The 20,617-nt window shown below is 57.5% G+C and overlaps 2 protein-coding genes across 2 annotated transcripts; both read left to right on the top strand.

Moving 5' to 3' along the window:
• The first annotated feature begins 5,973 nt into the window (after positions 1 to 5,973).
• Positions 5,974 to 7,666, top strand: HMX3 (H6 family homeobox 3). Its single transcript, XM_059900386.1, has 2 exons — positions 5,974 to 6,370; positions 6,993 to 7,666. Exons 1-2 carry the CDS (start codon positions 5,974 to 5,976, stop codon positions 7,664 to 7,666), a joined length of 1,071 nt encoding a protein of 356 aa, XP_059756369.1.
• A 4,405-nt stretch (positions 7,667 to 12,071) lies between these two features.
• Positions 12,072 to 20,362, top strand: HMX2 (H6 family homeobox 2). The gene is made up of 3 exons (XM_059899932.1): positions 12,072 to 12,143; positions 18,145 to 18,413; positions 19,355 to 20,362. The coding sequence occupies exons 2-3, from the start codon at positions 18,146 to 18,148 to the stop codon at positions 19,909 to 19,911; spliced, it is 825 nt and encodes a 274-aa protein (XP_059755915.1). The 5' UTR covers positions 12,072 to 12,143; position 18,145; the 3' UTR covers positions 19,912 to 20,362.
• Positions 20,363 to 20,617: the final 255 nt, after the last annotated feature.

The following is a 20,617-nucleotide window of genomic DNA, read 5'->3' as shown; positions in this document are numbered from 1 at the left end:
ACCATTTTTAAAGTCTTTATTGAATTTGTTACAATATTGCTTCTCTTTTATGCTTTGGTTTTTTTTGGCCGTGAGGCATGTGGGATCTTAGCTCCTCCACAAGAGATCAAACCCGTACCCCCTGCATTGGAAGGCGAAGTCGTAACTACTGGATCGCCAGGGAAGTCCCTAAATATTCCTGATCATAGCCTCATTAGGAAGGTGTGGGAGGGTAGGTGTGAAAGTGCTTTCCAAAGTGCAGCACATATTTAAGGCCTGGTTGGGATGACCTGGGCAGTTCTGGGTGCACAGGATCTCCTGTGGGACCCTCAGCTCTGACCCTATCCGGATCCTCACTTCCTTATTGCTATGGACTGAATTGTGTCCTCCTGACCCCACCAAATTCATATGTTGAAGCCCAATTCCCAAAGCAATCGTATTTCAAGATGGGGCTTTGGGGAGGTAATTAGGTCCTGAGAGTGGAGCCCGCAAGAAGGGGTTAGTGCCCTTATAAGACGAGACATGAGACCTCTCTCTGCCACATGAGGATACATACAGCAAGGAGGCGACTGTCTGCAAACCAGGAAGAGGGCCCTCATCAGACACCAAATCTGCCAGCACCTTGATATTGGACTTTCCAGCTTTCTATCCCTCCCTTCTCTGACAAATCCTTCAACTTATTCAAGTGACCTTTCCAGAAATTAAATCTGATCAGATCCTCTTGCTTCCTGTTGAAAATCCTTCCACTGATTTCGATGGTAATGACTGTGCCACCTTCATGTGGCAGAAGAGAATTGATGGTTCAGGGAGAATGGGTCATTCCTCAGGCACTGAAACAAGGAGCACAGACTCAAAGAACATCGGAGCTCGAAGGGAGGCATCCAGGGCAACAACCCTATGTGGACCACGGGGATGGTCAAGGGGCTCAGCTCAGATGACTCCACTGAGGGCCGAGAGGGAAAAGCTCCCCCCTCTGGTGTGGAGAGAGAGTTGCTCACACACAGGAGACTGAGCCTGTGGTTCCTGTGTCCCTCGCTCCCTGCCTTCACCAGCAGAAACAGGAACTGAGTGGGAAGAGGTGAGGCAGCCCCAAGTGGGTCACTGGGCCAGCTCCATGGGGCTCACAAGACAAGAGGCTTTAGAAAGACTGTACCTGTGCCTGGTTGCTGGGAGGTGGATTTTTAAATAACAACTTGATTGAGATACCATTTATGGATCACACAATCTACCCATTTAAACCATACACTTCAACGGGATTTAGTATAGTCACAGAATTGGGCAACCATCATCACAATCAATTTTAGGCCATTTTCATCATGCCCCAAAGAGACCTGGTACCCACTAGTGGTCACTCCCCATTCGCCCTCAATCCCCCAGCCCTAGGCAACCACTTTTTCACTTGTTGTCTCTATGAAGTTGCCTATTGTGGCAAAATTTCATATAAATGTAACCATACGATATGTGTTCCTTTTATGTCTGGCTTCTTTCACTTAGCATAATGCTTTCAAAGGTTCACCCATATTGTAGCATATATCACTATTTCGTTTCATTGTGGAGTAATATTCCATTGTATGCATATTTCTCCATTTTCTCTATTCATTCCTGGGATGTGGATTTTTCAGGATAAGAATCCCTCTGGAACTTGACAAATCCAAAAATGATTGGATTTTCCTCTCAGGGTAGGGCTAGACATGCAGCCACTCTAAGGACATTGTATACCATTTAATATGATTGAGGACAGCATGGCTATGGCCCATCTCCGAGGGCTGTGCATTTTCTCAGGGTCACAGTCATTGGCCTAAGGGAAGGGTCTTTGGCGGAATTCCTGGCAGCACTGGAACCAGATGGGAGAGAACTTTCCAGGAAAGAGGGCCAGAGCACATGCAGCCTGGGGCAGTTTCCTCAGGACCACAACTGCAGGCTTTTGTCCCTTCTGCCTACAGGACCCGTAGGTCAGGAGAGCTGTCACCCTCAGGACCAATGCAAACCCTGGCTATGTTAATTGTGGGGAGCCTCCATGCCTGGGGGCTTTGTAGTCTTGGCTAGAAGCCTAAACAGTCCTTCCCATTCCACAGATAAGCAGGTGGACTAGCCCAGGAAGCTGTTTCAAGAAGAAGGACCCTATGGAAGGAAGCAGAAGTTTTTAGAGAATATGGAAATACACCCTCCCCAGGAGCTCATACTTGCTGACATGTATGTGTGCATGTGTATACATGTGCTGTGCATGTGTGGTGGGGATGAGAAGGCAGGTGCCATCCTAAGCACCCTTTGTCAGACCTCATTCTTTTGGGTAAAAGTCGGGTGTTAGTCACTAGCGTCTCCAGGCCCCCTCTGCCCTCTTAGCTGCTTGTTCTCTCTGCACGGTGCTGCAGAGGCCCTGCTCTGCCCAGCCCACCTGCCTTGGAGCAGCCTGCGAGGGGGCCCTCCAGGGGTCCTGCTGCTGGGGCTCCTTTAGGTTTTGTAAAATGCGTCACCAAAGACCTCAAGTTCTCATTAAACCTTTTAAAAACTGCTTTTGGGTATGAACAGGCTATCTGAAGGACCCTAATCAGCTAGGCAAATCCTCTGCAATGGAAGCTGAGTCCGTTCATTCATTCACTCCTTCATTCACTCAGGCATTAACAAGCGGTTACTGAGCACCAGTGGTTGGCCAACTGTGCTCTGAGTCCCGGGAAGAGGAATGAGACAGGCCCACCGTCCTTCCAGCAGCTCACATCTAGCCTGCAGTCAGGGTGGGAACCTAAGGGATCAGTTACAAGCGGGAACATAAAATGTACCCTAAAACAGGGTCAGGAAAGGAGGGAGGGAGGGTGAGAGACAGGACCATTTCCTACGGTGGCCAGGTAAAGATCAGCAGAGATCTGCAGGTGTTTCACTCTGTTTCTCCCGGAATCCAGAGAAAACGTGCTTTTGTTCTCAAGCCAACGCCGGGAAGGGTAAGACCGCCGGGGTTTTAAATGCTTTGTGCCTGGACGGTGGTTTCTCCCGCGCAGCCAACAGGTTTGGTTTAGAGGATGTCCCATAGAGGGCGCTGTTTGCCTGACTTTGAATGCAGTTGCGGGCGCAAGTAAACCGAGGCAACACCACTCGCCAGAGGGCGAGTGAAGGGCTGTGTTCGCGCCTGGGGCCTTATGTCCACGAGCTTTCTGGAAGTGGGAGGGGAAAAAAGATTTAATCTGCGTTTCTGGCTGTTCAAACCCAGCATCCCTGAAGTTTAGGGGACGGGCTGGGGGTGCTGATACCTGAGCATCTCCTCTCTCCCTGGTCAAAACGCACACACAAAAGCCAGCGTACCTGTGCGCCCTGGGAGGGAAGACACCGGGAGAACTTGGGTCAAGAGAGAGTGAGGCTCCGGTAGCGGCGCCGCAGGTGCAGGGACTGCTGTACCAGAGGACTCTTCCCCCGCTAGCCTGCACCCCTCCCCATCTGGGTCTAGTCCCCAGTTGCAATCAGCCAAGAGACCACTTCCTCAGTCAGAACTTTTCGGCGACGTCTGCTGAACGCTTCTTTTTCCTGGGAGGCCAGCAGCTTTTCCGCTTGTTTCAGCTTAAAGGCAGCTCCATGCGTCAGAACTTTGGCCAAGTTTGCACGCCTCTGCCTCGAACGGGAGAGCTCCCAAAACGCAAGCGCGCACACACAGACACGCAGGGGCCTCTTCGTCACACCCTCTGACGCTTGGCCGGAGGGTGTGGGCGCTGCCCACCGAACAGGTTTGGACATAGGCCCCTCGAGCTATTTCTGCAGTTGGAGAGAAAATGACTTCTGGGTGTCCAGCACCCAGTGTTGGGTGACCTTGGCCTGGTCTCCTCCTCTCTGGGAGCCTGTTTCTATCTATAAAACCTGAGTGTGAGATCCACCCTGTTCGAATCTCAGGGCTGTAACTGGCTCCAATCAGATTTTTGGATGGAATAGCATTTTATATTCCAGTAAAGCCCTGGACAAACTCAAGGGAGTAATGAGAATGAAAATAATAATTGTTTATGGAAGTACCATTTACAATGCTTCCAGGTTCCCAAAGCAAATCAATATAGGGCTCACTACTGTAGGTGAATGTTTGGTGAAAGAAGCGTTAAATGTGCCCTTCGAGATTTGGTGGGGGAGGGTCTGAAGTCCCAGATCGGAAAATAAAACATACCCACTTCTCAACTGGGTAACCAAAGCGGTCGCGCCTGCCAATGCAGGGCAGCTTTGAGTTAGCTGAGGGCTTGATCTAACAAAAAAAGGCGATGGTAAAGGAAGGGGCCACAAAAAGACCTCGGGTGTATGGAAGCTCACAACGGGTGGAGGGGAGTGACGGCCACTTTTCCACCTTTCTCTGACCAGGGAGCTGTCTCTTGGGAAGGGACCCCACAAGTAATTCTGGTTTATTTGATGCTTAAGCTTAGAGTCTTAGATGCCTGTCTTCCGGCTTTCTTGTGCAATTTGGAGAGTCGTTTTTAAAGTCCATGGAGTAGAGTAACCGTCCGCGCAGCTCACAGGTCCAGCAGGGTTCTCTAGGGACTTGACGGCAGGCGGGACGTGCTGCGGTGTCGCTGCCAAAGCCGCCACAGAGGAAGGTACGCCATTGTGCCTTCGGTTCGCACTGCTCCTCTTAAAGCGTTAGGCAGCTCCAAAGGCTGACGAGAGAGACTTCCCGGGAGAAAGTGCAGTCTTCGGGGCAGCAGGCTCAGAGTTGATCGTCAAGGTTTGGGTCCCGGCGACCAGAGGAAAAGAATGCCCTGCAGAGCGTAGCCGTCGGTGCCGAGATGCCGCTGCCCCACCGCCCCACCAAGTGACGCGCGGGCGTCAGCCTGTTCTGCGCGCACACCTGGGTGCGCAGAGACGCACAACCACTCCCGCTCTCCGGGGAAGGCTCACCCTTCGGTTTCCCAAGGCCAAAGGCCAAGGCCACGCGGATTTCTGAGACGGCTGACGCAGTGCAAGGACTTACACCCCGATTCCCTTCCTATCGACTAGATGGTGGGTGGGGAACCCAAATCCCCCTCTTCCTGGCCGCGCCTTTAGCAAGCTTTAGGGGAAATGCTGAGGTCGCTGGACCCCCAAAGGGTAGGAAAGTGCTGAGTTCACCGCGGGCCGGAGGCCGAGTCCTGCCTCCTGGGCCGGCGCTGCGTGGCTCTCCAGCTGAGTGGGGGCGGAGGGCCCCTGCCAAACCCCTGGGGGCGGGGAAGAGGCAGCTGCGAGCGCGGATAACCCCGAGGTGACCCGGGCGGGCCTGGACCGCCCCTTCCCCCTCCCGCAGGCCAGGCGGCTGGAAGCGGGTCCCCGAGCTGCAGGGGGGAGAGGGAGGCGCGGGCTCCAGGAGCCGCGGCTGTCAGTGCGCTCCGGCCGGGGGCGCCGCCGGCTCAGCGTCCCTAGTTCGCCTCCTGCGCTCGCCGGAGCGCTCCGAGTGCCTCTTTAGCAGGAGCCAATATCCTTTTGTGCTAATAGGCTTGTCCTCATTTGCTGCCTAATTGGACTATATAAAGCCAATAATAGGCGGGCTCTTATAGCCCGAAGCCAAAGCGCCAAAATCCGAGGGAAGGCGAGGAGGGGGCAGTGGCGGAGGCGGCTGCGGGACCCGGGCTCGGCTGCGCCTTCGCCTGCCTAATCCCATTTGCCATTGTACGCGCCCAATCGCCGTATACTCCCCGCATTTAACTTGGATGACATTTTGATTTCATCATTAGCATCCGGCGCCGGATTGACGCAGCCCCAAGCCGGGGACTGCTCTAGCCGCCTCCTCCCCGGGAGCTGCAGCCGCCGCCTAGCCGCCTCGCTCCCTCGGTGCCGCTACGGGGCCGCTCCCCGCCCCTCAGCACCCCTCCCCCATGCGAGCCAGCCCCGGCCGGGTCCTCACCCCGCCCTCCTGCCGTTGGATTTGCGCCCGGGGCGGCCCCCGACTTTGCGCCCCGTAGTTGAGTTCCGTTTATGGTCTGATTTCCGGCGCCCGTCTGCTCGCCCGGCCGCCTGCCTGTCCTGTTCCCTCCCTCCCGGGGACCCGGAGGAGAGGGGACAATGCCGGAGCCCGGGCCGGACGCCCCCGGCACCGCTAGCGCGCAGCCCCCGCCGCCGCCGCCCCCGCCTCCCGCGCCCAAGGAGTCCCCATTCTCCATCAAGAACCTGCTCAACGGAGACCACCACCGGCAGCCCCCTAAGCCGCAGCCGCCCCCACGGACGCTCTTCGCTCCGGCCTCGGCCGCCGCCGCCGCCGCCGCCGCTGCCGCTGCGGCCAAGGGGGCCCTGGAGGGCGCCGCGGGCTTCGCGCTCTCGCAGGTGGGCGACCTGGCTTTCCCCCGCTTTGAGATCCCGGCGCAGAGGTTTGCCCTGCCCGCGCACTACCTGGAGCGCTCCCCGGCCTGGTGGTACCCCTACACCCTGACCCCCGCTGGCGGCCACCTCCCACGACCTGAAGGTACCGACCTCTCTTTGAACTTTCGTTGTCCTCCCTGCGCGCCTGTCCCAGCCCGGTCCGCGCTGCCTTGCACCGCAGCCCTGGGACCCCCGCACCCTCAAACGCGCCGTTTGGCCGGCTTCCTCCGTCCCCTGGCTTGCAACTCCTGCCCGCGCGCTCTGTTGCGCTGCTAGGGAATCCAATCCCACTTGGTGAGAAAACAAATGGAGTTGGAGTCCGGGGCGCGGCGCTTCCCGGGAAGGTGGCCTCGGGCATGAATGGGGAGGCTTTAGGTGGCTGGGACTGGGGACCTGGCCTGGATGGAGGGAGTGACCCCGGCGGGCCCAAGCTGGAGGCAAATCTCCGCGGGCCCCCGGCGAGGGAACTGAGGGAAAGAAAGGAACCGGCCGTGCTGCCCACTCCGGGTCTCCCTAGCCTCTCCTCGGAAGAAGGTTGGATGCCAGGATGTGGCGCCCCTCGTCTGGCCCAGCCGGGAAGGAGGAGGCCCGCGGGAATGGTGAGGCCTCGCGGCCTGGGGCCCAGAGGCCGGCGCGGGTTGAGCCTGCCGCTCCCAGGCGCCAGGCCTCGCTGAAGGCTGTGTCCGTGTGCGTGTGTGTGCGTCCGTCTGTCTGTCTCTCTCCAGCCTCGGAGAAGGCCCTGCTACGAGACTCCTCCCCCGCCTCGGGCACCGACCGCGACTCCCCGGAGCCGCTGCTTAAAGCCGACCCGGACCACAAGGAGCTGGACTCCAAGAGCCCGGACGAGATCATTCTGGAGGAGAGCGACTCGGAGGAAGGCAAGAAGGAGGGCGAGGCAGCGTCGGGCGCGGCCGGGGCGAGCGTGGGAGCGGCGGCGGCGACGCCGGGCGCCGAGGACTGGAAGAAGGGCGCAGAGAGCCCGGAGAAGAAGCCCGCGTGCCGCAAGAAGAAGACGCGCACGGTCTTCTCGCGCAGCCAGGTCTTCCAGCTCGAGTCCACCTTCGACATGAAGCGCTACCTGAGCAGCTCGGAGCGCGCCGGCCTGGCCGCGTCGCTGCACCTCACCGAGACGCAGGTCAAGATCTGGTTCCAGAACCGCCGCAACAAGTGGAAGCGGCAGCTGGCAGCCGAGCTGGAGGCGGCCAACCTGAGCCACGCCGCGGCGCAGCGCATCGTACGGGTGCCCATCCTCTATCACGAGAACTCGGCGGCCGAGGGCGCGGCGGCCGCGGCCGCGGGGGCCCCGGTGCCAGTCAGCCAGCCGCTGCTCACCTTCCCGCACCCCGTGTATTACTCTCACCCAGTGGTCTCGTCCGTGCCGCTGCTCCGGCCCGTCTGAGGCCCGAGAGGGGAGGAGGAGGGAGCGCCCGGCCCCCTTCCCAGACCCCAGAGGAGACTGGGCCGGGCCGGGGGCACAGAGACCTCCAGCGGCCTTCGGGAACCGGGGCTTCGGCGCGCGGCTCCGGCCTCCCCTCCCCTAATCGGTAGCGTTTTGTAAGTATTTGCAATGCATTTTCGTGCAATTCACCCCTAATGGATTTGAGGCGCTTCCCCTCTTACTTTTGGTTTTGGTTTATATTAAGAGAAAGCAGGAAAAAGACAAAATTCCCAGGTCAAATATTTCGGCTGAAAGCTTTTGCAAGATGTGCCACCCTCCCCCACCCCCGCCCCCGCCCCCGCCCCCGCCCCCAGTTTGCATTGCGCTGTGGCTTTTTGGTTTTATTTTTATGGAAGGAAAGTAAGCGCAAATCCTGAACCCCTCTGATTGATTCATTTTCTATAGAACTATTTTCAGAAGTCGAGAGAGAGAGAGAGAGAGAGAGAGAAAGAGAGAGAGAAATTCACGTTGTAGTACTTTTATTTCTGGATTTCTGGGTGTGGTTCTTCCTCTCCACTCCCAATCAGATATTCCCCAGTTTTCAGAACCTGAGCAGCCTCTCATAAGAACCCCGACTCAGGCCACTTTTCTCTCCCCTGCAGAGGTCTGTCACAATTGACCTCTTCATCTGTCCTTTTTGGGACCGATGAATTCTCTAATTAAGTGTTTAAAGGGAAAAGACGAGGCAGCCCCAAATCAGACTTCTGATTATTGAAACAACTACACATCTGGCCTGGTGTGGATGGTCTTATTTATTAGCAGCCTATATTGGGGGAATTTCATTTGTTGGTAAATTATTATTAATATTACCATTATTACTTTGTTCCCTATTTTGAGAGAATATTTCAATATTAAAAAAAAACCTTATCTTTTATCCTCTCCACCTACCGTTTTGTTCTGCAGTAACTGTTGTACTTTTGACCTGTGCAATATTGAACAAAATTTCCTGAGATCCTGCTTCTTCCTCCACGGAGAGAAGCAGACGTCTTCAATGTATAATCCCGGTCATTCGTTTATGAGGAAGAAATTAAGACGGGGAAAGGGGGGAAGGAAGGAAACAAGGATAGGTAGCAATTCTCAAAGGAGTAAGATAGGCATACTGGAGCGCTTTAAGTGAAGGACAATCAATTTAGGAGAATTTTAACTTATTTGATAAATGTACAGATTTCTTGTAAAGTTCACCCTCAACTCCTCAGGGCTCCTTGCTCTGCCACCCAATCTGTTTTCTTTCTGGCGGCTACACCTGTTGTTCTGCGATAGTTTGTCCCTCCCACCCATCTCCCTCACCTCTGCCCGGATTCAGTCGCTTTTTAAGAAAAAGAGGGGAAAAAATCACAAAATATTGTTACACTTAATGTTGTCGTGAAATGGAATTAATTAAAAAGAAAAGAAAAGCGAGGCATTTCCTGTTGCCAGAGTGTGTAACTTTGGACGATTTTCCCCAGAGCAGGTGTCTGCGAACTCTCTTGTGCCTCGCTCTCTGGCTGCCTCTGCAATGGCCGAGTCCGACCTGGACGCACATCCCTATAATCCAGGAGGCGGCGGAGACAGAGGCGGCTTTGTTCGCGACCAGATCCGCTCTCTCCCCAGTACCGTACGCCTCCTGAAACGCCCTGTGAGCAAGGGAAGAATGCGGGGCGGAACGGGTGAGGACCCGGGCTTATCTAGTTCGCGGAATTGAGCGCAGCGACAGCCGCGAGCTCAGAGACCGCTGGTATTTCCGATCGCAGGGCAGCAGCCTCGCATTCCGTTCCCAGACCGTGGGGTCCTTTGGGAGCTGCGGGCTTTTGGGCAGAACATCCCTGAGCACTCACTGGGCCTGAGCGGGGTCGGCTCCGGCTGCCTCCAGGGTGGGGGGAGGGAAGAAGGGAGTGAACTTGGAGTTTAGCTGCGGCCCGAGGCAGATCGCGATGTCCAGCTGGGAGAGGCCAGGCTGCGAGCGGGCGACCCCAGGGAGGCCAACCAGCCCTAGGGACGGCGGCTCCCAGCTCCGGGACAGGGAGGCCTCCGTAAGCCTGGAGCAACTGTGGCTCCCGGGGCGGCTCGGGTGTGGGTGCGGTCATGGTGTGTCCAGTGCCGGGGAGCAGAGAACACCCGACTGCGGTGGCGACAACCGAGAGGACTTTGCCTCCTCCCGGCCAGATCCTTTTCTGTGCACCGCGCCCAAAGCCTCACGGGCGCAGGGTTTCTCTGGGCCCTGTACCCCGATCCCGGCAGCCGCCGGGAAGTGCAGCGCTAGCGGTTCCCAAGCTCCTGCCGGGCGCCCGGCCTCCGCGCACCGGGTGGGCGGCCTGCCGAGCGCGGCGCTCCCGGAGCTGCTCGCGAGCGCGGGCCCCGAGGGCGGAAGCAGGTGCTTGGGCGCCCCTTGCCAACGCGGCGCGACTGCCTGCCCTAGGGCGTGGGGTCTGCACGCCCAGCTCCTGGCAGGGCGCGTTTGAAGCTGGGGAGCCGAGAAAGGGGAGACGGTGAAGATCCCTGTGATCACACCGCGGGCGCGTCCGCTGGGGAGCGCCTGCACGCGCTCCCATTCCCTCTCCCCGAGCTTTACAGTTGCAGTTGCTCAAACCCAATCCACACGATTGATTCTTCTGCGGCTGAAACGTCAAGTATCGTTACCTATGGATGGGAAACTGCCTCCAAATAAACTGGCATGTGTAGTTATGGCAAAATTTTAGCCTGGACCTCAGTGAAGATGGATCTCCTTTTATTTTCCTCTGGTTTGGGATAAAAACGAGGGCATGTGTCACAAATGAAAAATAAACAGAAATTCGGGGTCCAAATATGTTGTTCCTTGTGTTACCTGCAAACACAGTGATGCCTTTTACTGTTGGCAATACTAACTGCAGGACAGGCCAATAACAGCTCATTAAAAATAATGTTGCAATAGCAAACACGTTCTTAGATTTTACAGCCAGAACACGATGTTATCAAACGCCAAGAAAATACTTCTTTATTTGTGTTTGGATTCTAGAAAATGGTTCTTGACTGACCTGGTCTTTACAAAGTCGAGAAATAACTGGTTCTCCACACGCACAGTTTGTTCTTTGTCCTGCTCCTGCAGCCTCCCTTTCCCTCCCTTTGAGGACCCCGTTGCCCTAGGCCGGTGAGTGCCTCCCAGGAGCCAAGGTGAAGCCCTGGGGGAGGAATGTGGTTCGGCCGTTGCCTGGGACTGGCGGTGACATGAACCTAGAAGCCTGCCCAGGCGGGAAACTTCTGCTTCGCTCCCGTCGGCGGGGGGTCGTGGTATTTCTCACAATGCAAGAGACAGGGAGCACGGAAGCTTCTCCCCGAGCACGAAGCATCCTAGGCTCTACTGCAAGCGTTCGTGTCAGGAGAGGCCAAGACAGCACTTTGATGGAACTGTCACATCCCGAGAGCTAGCCTGGGGCCGTCTTCCCCCCACACAGAATGCTTCTCTAGGCGATGCCTCTGCAGGGATTGCCAGGAGCTTCTGGAACTGCTCAGCAGAAAGGGCTATGTGGCGGAGTGAGCGTACCTCCACTCAACTCCTCCAAGAAATCCCTAGGACACTGAGCCAACATCCCCGGTTTTATCCTTTCATCTTCCCTCCCTTCAGATTGTGGAACCCAGCCTTCTCTCCTAGCCTAACTTCAGATCCTTCCCTATTGGCACCCCCAATTAATCAAGCCAGTGCAATGGCAGCGGCTTCCTGGCTTAATCCTCTCCACATCATCCAGACACACATGCAAACAACATACAGGATACGCTCACCCTCAAGGATGATATGAAACGCTCACTGCCCCCCCCCACACTTCTGTTAGACCTCCTAACAGACACCATATCCAGGGGCTCCCAGGGCCCAACCTGTATATGTGTTTAGCATCACATATACATAGTGATCACATAGCAGCACAGACACAGAGAGGCACACTTTGTTCTGGGTGACCCTGGGCAGCTGGTTTTCTCTGATGGTCCCAGGCTAAGGCAAGCTGGGAAGAACCTTGTGGAAAGGATTGGGCAGGGAGCGAGGTGGTGCTCCTACTTCTGGGGCATGAAGCTTGAAATCCTCTGGGCAGAGATGCCTCATGTTCCCTCGTCACAAGCCACCTGGGACAAACTATGGGAGCCGCCATCATCCCACTTCAGACCCCCATATACCTATGGGCCAGGACCTCACTCGGAGCCGGGGTCCTCACAGGGCTGGGCTTTGCGGCTCTGAGTGCCCGGGAGCGTCTCCGGGCCCTGGGAGACCAGAGAGCCAGCTCTCGAGCTGTTTCTGTTGGCAACACAGATGTATTTCTTTTATTTGGTGGTAAATAGAGCGGGTGTGTGTACATCAAACAAGAGCAAGACAGATATAAACTGCCCCACCCCCGCCACTGGGCCCTCATTCTGAGCCAGGACGTCCCCTGGCACGCCAGAGCCCCAGAGTGCGCGCTGGAGGGTGGAGCGGGGAGAAGGAGGAGGAGGCACGAAGGTCGGTGGGATTCGCTTTCTCATCTGCAAGAGCACGCTGGGTCCGCTGCAGCCCGGGCGATGGGAGCTGGGGTCTGAGCAGTGGGGGCCTAGAGGGCTGCACAGCCTTCAACCTTCGGGAGCTTTGGCGAGGGCTGCCTGGGCCCGGGCCAAGCACTCCAGCTTCTACTCCTCTGCGCGCGCGGGGCACCTGAACTTCCCTGGAAAGGCCCCGCGGGGACCGGAGACGTTGCAGAGCACCGCCCTGCCCGCCTCCAAGGCTCCATTTTGCCCCACCCCTCGCGCTTGTCCACGCCCCGAGTCCTGTGACCCATCCAGGAGGCTTCTTCCCCTCAGCGATCCAAACTTAGAACGCAAAGCGGCTAGGAAAAGACCACTCTACTGGGTCACCGCGACGGGGTCAGGGTGCAAAAACCATGAGCCCCATAGAAATCCTCACTCGGGGTCCAGAGCACAGCCGGGGAAGCCCCTGGGACGTCGCCCGCCCAGGCACTTACACCGGGCCAGGCAGAGGGGCTCCTCCACTCCTCCTCGCGGCTTCCCGCCCACTCTCTGCCCACCCCCTCCCGCCCAGTCTCTGCCTTCCGGGTGCGAGCGATCCGCGCGTCTGGGCGTACGCATATCGCGGTGTGCACGCCTTTGTGTGCACATGCGCCCGTCTGGGTGTGCAGGGCGAGTGTTGACCCTTTGGCTTCACAAATAGTCGGGGAGGGGTGCTGTGGGTGGATGGCGGAAGAGAGAAAAGGGCTGTAAAGATAAGTGGGCCTGCTATACTTCGGAGCCCTGCCTAGTGACTCGGACCCGGATCTTGAGTTGAGATTTCGGACGCGCCAGTTCCCGAGCTTGCTTCTGCGGAAGTACCCTGGAGGCTTATCGGGTGGGGAGCCACAGCTTCTGGGGAATCCGGTCTCAGACAGCAGCGCAGTTGGGGCCAGTTATCCGCCAGGGCTTTCTCCCCACCATTCTGCCTCCAGGATCCCGTAGCACTTCAACCGTGTGTCCGGGCAATTCCCGAGACAAGAGACAAGAGATCGCTGGAAGCAGCGTGCATCCTCGGACAGTTCCCAGGAGATGCGCCCTTGTACTCGCCCAGGTCCCTTCCTTGGCTGCTGCTTCAGGCGATGCGTCTTCGCGGCGAAACTGCCCCAAATCTCTGTCGCCCGGTTTCCAAAAGGATCCCTTCTGGTTGCAGTGGACGGAGAGGAAAAAGAGTTGGGGGAGAGGTGTAGAGCGAGCGAGCGAGCGAGAGCGACTCGCAACAGCGAGTTGCGCCCATCATTTAGTCAGGAGCGACGAGGTGGAGTCACCTGGTGTGCCTCACCGGAGGGCTAAAGTCTTAAAGAAATAGAAAGAATCCCCTTCTCTCGTGAGCTCCTTCGCCGCCCTCGCCCCCCTTGGTGATGGAGTGCACGCATCAGATTTTCATCAAAGTTCTATTAAGTGAAACATAGGTTGCAGGGCACCCTTTGATTGAAACAGTTTAAATTTTAATTGTGTTTTTAATTTGACATATAGTTGCAGAAAGGAATGACACTGCGTCGCCAAGGGGCGGTCGATTTTCTTAATTTCTCCCAGAGGAATTGATGAGTCTATCAGGCCACTAGATTGGAAACCCATTAAAGCTCTCTGGTTAGGCTGTTAATTGGAACTTGATGGATGTGGGGAGGGGGGTGTTGGGACTCGGCTATGCTGATCCAATCTTCACGACTTTCTGTTTTCCAATAAATTACACAATTCATTTTCCAGCTGCAGATTACATAAATTGTACACCTCTGGGGCTCTCTTTTTCAAATAGGGAGCCCTTTTCCCCAAAAGCCTATTGCGAGATGTCATTTGCACCAAAGAACGAACAGCAGAGGCCCTTGAATGAAAATCGAAACATAATCAACGTTTATACTTAGAAAATTTATTGAGATCATTTTCTCTGGTATTTCCTTATTTTAAAGTTTGGACGTGCCATATATCATAATCCACTCGCGTAAAGGGGGGGGTCAGACTGTGTTTAATATTTATCGAAGCTTGATTCCAAGATCAAACTTGTTTATGACTTCATCTGTCATTTCAGAGGGAGCCTTCTTCTACTATTACCCGGCTCAGCCAGCCTATTTCCCAACTGCCGCAGAGAAGAGAGGATCAATTTTTATTAGGCTCCTCGGCAGGTTTGCTCTGGGCCGCTTTAATGTTGAGCAGTGGCATAATCTCGGGACCTAAACTTTAAGCGTCCTTTCAGTCTCGGAAAGTTTATCACATTCCTTGGAACCCGTTTATGCCTAATTCCTAGGAAGGGTGGGGGGCATCCCGAAGATGATGAGGGGCCTTCCTCCTGGGTAGGGGCTGTTAATCTGACTGGAGTAGGGCGGGGCGCAGCTAGCTGGAGGCTTGGAGGGTGGGGCGGGAGGTGAGACTGAGTTGAAGAATTGCCACACTTGAGGGCAGAGAGATGGGGTGTCTGTGGGTGGTGGTTCCTGAAGCTTCAGGTTCCTGGGAGTGTGTTTGGCAGCTGCGTTGAGCCCAGGAGAGGGCGTGTGGGCCTCTGCACTCGCCGTGAAGTCTTGGGGACCGCCCCCCCCAAATGCCCTAAAGGGATGGCGGGAAGATCGTGTCTTGGCCCTCTGGCCCCTGCCGTGGGACTGCTGTCTGCCCGAGGTGGGGGAGTCCCTGCAGGTGCCCAGTTGAAGAGACTGGAGGAGAGGGGAGTCTCCGCCACAGCCTCCCTGCCTCCGTCCTGCGCCACCAGCACCACTTCCCCGACTCAGTTCAGAGTGTGTCAGTGTGAGGCACACACGAGTCGGGGCTCAGTGAACGTTTGCTGACTGTGTGACTGCGAAAGCCTTTATGCAAGCACGTGCGTGAGGCTTCAGGCGTTCGCGTCTGAAGGTGCACAGAGTGTCAGGGTGGAGGAGGAGGGCGCACAGCACTTGGTTGTAGCGCGACGCTGTGTAGACGAGACCGTCAGAGGGAGAGGGAGTAGCGAGCAGGCGGAGAACGAGGCCAGATGGTTCCTTTTGACTTCCCTCCCAAACTAGCCCGCAGAGGCGGGTGGTGGCCTTTGTGGGGTAGCGAGGCCGCATGGTTTCTTATAGTCCTCAAGCCAGGCTGCACAGGTCAGCTCCCCAGTCCCTCGGCGTTCCCCGGTCTGAGAGCTGCTTCTCCGAGGCCCACCCCGGAGGCCCAGCTGCTGCCTCACTTGGTCACTGCTCTGGCTGAGGCCAACCCTGTGGGCCCTTGACTCCACCCAAACATCTGCCCCCACGGTCCCGAGATGGCGGGGGTCCTCACAGTCTACCCCGCAGCCACTCCCAAGCTCAAGGCCAATGCATGCCCCGCCCCTCGCCCCTTCCAAAGAGTCAGGTATTGGCAGTGGAACAACCTTGGGCTTCAATCTTGCTTACTCTGCTTGGGCTGTTTTTTTGTTTTTCCTGAGCCTCAGTTTCTCTGCCTGTACATTGGGGGGGTGGGGTACAGATCTGCACCACAGGTTTGCTGTGAGGATTAAAGTGAAGAATGGTAGGATGCTCTCAGAATATTCCAGGTTGCCAGCACCAAGTATTTGCTAGCTCAGAAGTGTTCAACCAATGCCCTCCCTCTACCCCAAATCCTCTTTCGTCCCCAGTGGAGGGCAGGCTCAGCTCCTCCGGTCCGCCAATTTCCCGCCGGGTGGCTTCAGCCCGGGCCGGGAGACAGCACCCACTCAGGGTGCTTGCGGGAGGCGGAGAGGTCGCAGGCGGGTGAGAGTCGGGTGTTTGTTTTCAGGATGCGCCCTTCTACCCCCCAACCGTGCGGGAGCGCGCGGGACGGGCTGTGACGTGGCCCGGGAGCCTGCGCCGCGGCCCCGCACAGGGGGACGCACAAATTGTATTTCAGCACCGGGTCCTTCCGGGTTAATGAGCTGACACCATGATTAAAGCTGACCATTTGTAATGTGTCTCGACCCCGCCGCCGAGCCCTGAAGAGGTTAATGCGGTGACGGAGGCCGGCACCTGCCCCTCGCGGGCCTCCCGGGCCGTGGCGCACAGCCTCTGCCCACCCCCCGCCCCCTTGCCTGCCTCTGCCCCGGTTGCGCCGCCGACTCCTAATCAATTAGCCCATTAACGAGCCCTTGGAGGAGTTAAGTAGGGAGAGGTTCTGCCACGGGTAAGGCTGCAGTCGGTAACTCACCGCGGCTAATGATATTATAAGCGCTTTGCTCAATAACCCGGGCGCGGCGCGGGCGAGGAGGGAACTGCACCGTCATGGTGCAGCGTCTGGACATTTGTAGGGACTGATTCCAGAGTCTCCTCTCACCCTTGGCTGCATTTGGGGGGCACCCTAGGGTCAGGGCTCCCGGGATCATTTGGTCGAGCGGTCTCGAGGCCTCAGACCCAGGGGGTGGGGTTGTCTGAGCGCCTCGGAGCCTTGCTTCCACCTTCGGTTCCTCGACGCTTGTATAGACAGCTGTGCCCCTGAAACATTTTGCCTGCGCCGGACTGGTTCCACATCCTGTACCAGCTGATCTGGGAATTAAAAGAACAAGAGTCAGGGCTTTGAGGGGGCCGTGAGGATGAGGTAGGGAAATATGGTTAATTGAGCGCCCACCGCAAGCTGTGCTCAGAGTTAGGCGCTTTGACCTCATACAGCTTCTGCGAGGTAATCGTTGCTTCTCCCCCCAATTTTAGGAATGAGGAAACCGAGGCTCAGAAGGTTTACGTATCCTGTCCAAGGTCACCCAGCCATTTGAATACACTTTCTCTAATTCTAAAACCACGTCGCTCTCCTCACCTCCTTCTCTCCTTTCCTGGAGCGAAGCGCTTCTCTTTTTGCAGCAATTCCCTCACCTCCAATATTTGCCTAAAAGTGAGAGTCACTTATGGAACAGGAGGCCGAGCTCTGGGCTGTTTACAAAGGTTTACAGAGGACCTACTATGAGCTCCTAGTGATTCTAGGCTTTCCGGTGCTTTTTCATTCCTACCTAAGGCCATCCTCGAAACAGGTGAAGGGGAGATATTAACGAGAAGTTCATATCACCTATGAGGGCAGTGAGGCTCCGACTGGGACTTCACTTGTCCAAGTTCACGCAGCATGGAAATGAGGGTGCTGGGACTTGAACCCGGATCTCTTGAAACAAGATCTAGGGCTTCCCTCCCCCACCCCCAACGATATTGCAGCCCCGTTGGGCCTGTGACAGGGGTGGGGTCTGTAGGTGGGGAAGGGCACAAGTTGTCTGCTCCCAGGCCTCCCCGTTAAGCTCCCGGAAAGAGCATCAGTTCCTATGCGCACGCTCCTAAATCCCACGCCCCCCCCCCCCGCCCCGCCTCCCGCGCCGGGCGCAGCGGTCTGCGGGGTGCCAGCCCTGCTTGCCTGCCCAGGCGAGAAGGAGTGAGTTTGGGGAGGGTCGTGGAACAGCCTGTGAGCCCCTCTGAGGGTGCGAGGACCCGTCGCCTATGGGAGGCGTCGGGTCACTCCAGCTGAGCCCCGAACTGCCCCTACCTCTCGAGAGGGCAGGGGTCCGAGCGATCAGTGTCGCCACACAGGGTAGGAACTTGGGCTGGAATCTATGTTGCTTTCGGTCCAGGCTGGTTGGACACAGCAAATGCCCGCCCGGCTCTTTGCGCGCTCCGGGGAGCACAGGCGCTGCGTGCGGGGCCTGGGCTTTTTTGAAATTTTCCGGGGCCGCTCGGCGGCGCTGCGATTGGCCGCGTCTGAGTAACCTCTATGCAAATGAGGCCGCGCCACCTCTGCGCCGCCGGGGACCCGGCGAGCTGGCGGGCAAGGAAGGGGCATTCGCGCTGGGGCTGGGCGGCCGCACCTAAAGCCGGGCGGGCACGGACCCCAGCGCAGCCGTCCGGTGCCCGCGTGTCCCCCGCGCGGAGGGGACGCCTCGCCAGCTTCGCCGCCCCCTCCCCCTAGCTCCCCTCCCCCCTCCCCCCCCCCCTCCGCCTGCCTGCTTGCCTGCCTGCACCACCTTCCACCCAGATCATCTCTAAAGGGAGTTCTTGGTTTCCTCCGATTTCTTATGAACCCAGGATGGGAAGCAAGGAAGATGCGGGCAAGGGGTGTCCGGCGGCCGGCGGCGTCTCCAGCTTCACCATTCAGTCCATCCTGGGCGGGGGCCCCTCGGAGGCGCCACGGGAGCCCGCCGGCTGGCCGACCAGGAAGCGCAGCCTGTCCGTGTCCTCGGAGGAGGAGGAGCCGGACGACGGCTGGAAGGCACCCGCCTGCTTCTGCCCAGACCCGCACGGCCCCAAGGAGCCCGGCCCCAAGCACCACCCCCCCATCCCCTTTCCTTGCCTGGGTAAGGATCGCACGCCCCCGGGTCAGCAGCGAGCAAGCTCTAGGGGAGGGAAGCTGTGCGGGGGCTCTCGCGTCGGCCCCCCCTCCCCTGGCCAGAGCCGCGGCCGCGCGGGGTCCAGCGCCGAGGGGAGGAGACGCGCGCTCGGTGCTGACTCCTCCGCCCGGCGGGCGCTCGGGAAGAAACCGGGAACACAGATGTCGCGCGGCGCGGTTTTGGGGAAGGTTGGGCTGGAGGGAGAGTGTACCATAGTGGGTTGGGCACAGGGCCTGCCGCACGCATGGCTGTGCCCTCAATATCCCCTTTGCACATCTTATACTTTCTGCACACGAGGTCTGGAAGTCGGATCTGAGCGGTCGGTCCGTCTCTACCGCAATCTCTTTCAGCGTCTTTTTCTTCTCTCTCTCTTCCGCTCTCTCGACCTCTGCCTCTCTCTCTCTCTCTCCTTCTCCTCGGAATGATTAGCACTCAAAGATGATTGACAATGGTGCCTTTCGTAGATGGTTCCTCTTTACAACATCTGACCAAGGGGAGCCCCGCGTTAGTCCTTAGCGTGATTTCAGAACAAACGGCCTGTGAAATGATGCCACACTATAAAGCTCAGGGAACTCTTCCAGTTCAGTTATTACAAGGCAAAATCATCTTTTAAAATGATGCTAATGTCCCCCCTCCAGATCTCCTCCCCCTGTTGCCACACGTCCTTTCACGAAGCTGGGAGCACAGAGACCCCAGACTCGAAGTAGCTGGATCCCTGTCCTGTTGCTTTTCAAAAGCCGGGTGCCGGGCTTTGGGTTTCAGCGAGAGGGAGAGAAGAGGATGGGGGTGGGACCAAGGAAGATGGGACCAAGGCTGCAGGCGCCTGCCAACCCCCTGGTTCCGGCGAGAGCTGGGGGTCTTTGAGGCTTCCCAACTCCATGGCCTTCCTCTTTGTTCTCACTCCCCAGGCACCCCCAAGGGCAGCGGAGGCGCGGGGCCGGCGAGCTCGGAGCGCACGCCTTTCCTTTCTTCTTCGCACCCAGACTTTAAGGAAGAGAAAGAGAGGCTCTTGCCCGCGGGCTCGCCGTCGCCGGGACCCGAGCGGCCGCGGGACGGCGGCGGCGCCGAGAGGCAGGCGGGCGCGGCCAAGAAGAAGACGCGCACGGTCTTCTCGCGCAGCCAGGTGTACCAGCTCGAGTCCACCTTCGACATGAAGCGCTACCTGAGCAGCTCGGAGCGCGCCTGCCTTGCCTCCAGCCTGCAGCTCACCGAGACCCAGGTCAAGACTTGGTTCCAGAACCGCCGCAACAAGTGGAAGCGGCAGCTCTCCGCGGAGCTGGAGGCGGCCAACATGGCGCACGCGTCGGCGCAGACTCTGGTGGGAATGCCGCTGGTGTTCCGGGACAGCTCGCTGCTGCGCGTGCCGGTGCCGCGCTCGCTCGCCTTCCCCGCTCCGCTCTACTACCCGGGCAGCAACCTCTCGGCCTTACCGCTCTACAACCTCTACAGCAAACTCGACTACTGAGCGGCCCGCCGGCCCCGCGCCGCCCGCCCGCTCCCCGCCAGCCTGGCGCGGGCTGCCCCCGCTCCGGAGCAGGGCGGCGCGTTTCCAGAAATATTACGAGATACACCATGTGTATTCGTTACCTCTTATTTATGGCCTCTGCCCTACTTTTTGTTTTGATTGTTTCTGGTATTTATCGGCATTCCTCCAGCCAGATCATCTGCTTTCTACCCCAAACAAACCAATACGTTTTGAAAACGATGTTCGAGGGGATGTTCTACGGTGGTGGTGGGAAAGGGAGTTTAGGCCAGATCGACATTGATCGGTAGGAAAAAAAATCAGAAAAACACCAGACCAGGTACATTCTTCTCCCCATATATACACCTGTATATATGCACACGCACACACGGCTGGCCGAGCCAGCCCTTGGGGGCTTTGAACAATGATCTCGACTCCTCTTTTCGTTTCCCTTGTCCCGAGGATGGGTAGGGGCGAAAGGGGGGGGGGAGATTTCAGATCTGTAAATATTTTTAAAAAGAAAAAAATAAAACATTTTAAGCATCGTTGCTAAGTTCGGTGGAATTGATTGTCCGGTGTGCTAACGCGCAGGTTTTCTCGCTTTTCCGTGGAAGAGCTTGCAGGCGGGCGTCAGAAGAGGTCGGGCTCGCCCCACGTGGAAGGTGGGGCGGGGGGTCAGAGGTTAAAGGTTGGGACCTTGGCCCCGCCG

Source organism: Balaenoptera ricei, chromosome 16 (assembly GCF_028023285.1).
Source record: "Balaenoptera ricei isolate mBalRic1 chromosome 16, mBalRic1.hap2, whole genome shotgun sequence".
In the NCBI taxonomy this organism is placed as follows: Eukaryota; Metazoa; Chordata; class Mammalia; order Artiodactyla; family Balaenopteridae; genus Balaenoptera; species Balaenoptera ricei.
This window is presented reverse-complemented; position numbering and strand designations above follow the sequence as displayed.

Excerpts from the sequence above, each read along its gene's own strand:
- HMX3 (XM_059900386.1), top strand. The coding sequence starts at position 5,974 with ATGCCGGAGCCCGGGCCGGACGCCCCCGGCACCGCTAGCGCGCAGCCC. Across the intron at positions 6,371-6,992 it reads CCACCTCCCACGACCTGAAG|CCTCGGAGAAGGCCCTGCTA; the intron begins GTACCGACCTCT and ends GTCTCTCTCCAG.
- HMX2 (XM_059899932.1), top strand. The coding sequence starts at position 18,146 with ATGGGAAGCAAGGAAGATGCGGGCAAGGGGTGTCCGGCGGCCGGCGGC. Across the intron at positions 18,414-19,354 it reads CATCCCCTTTCCTTGCCTGG|GCACCCCCAAGGGCAGCGGA; the intron begins GTAAGGATCGCA and ends CTCACTCCCCAG.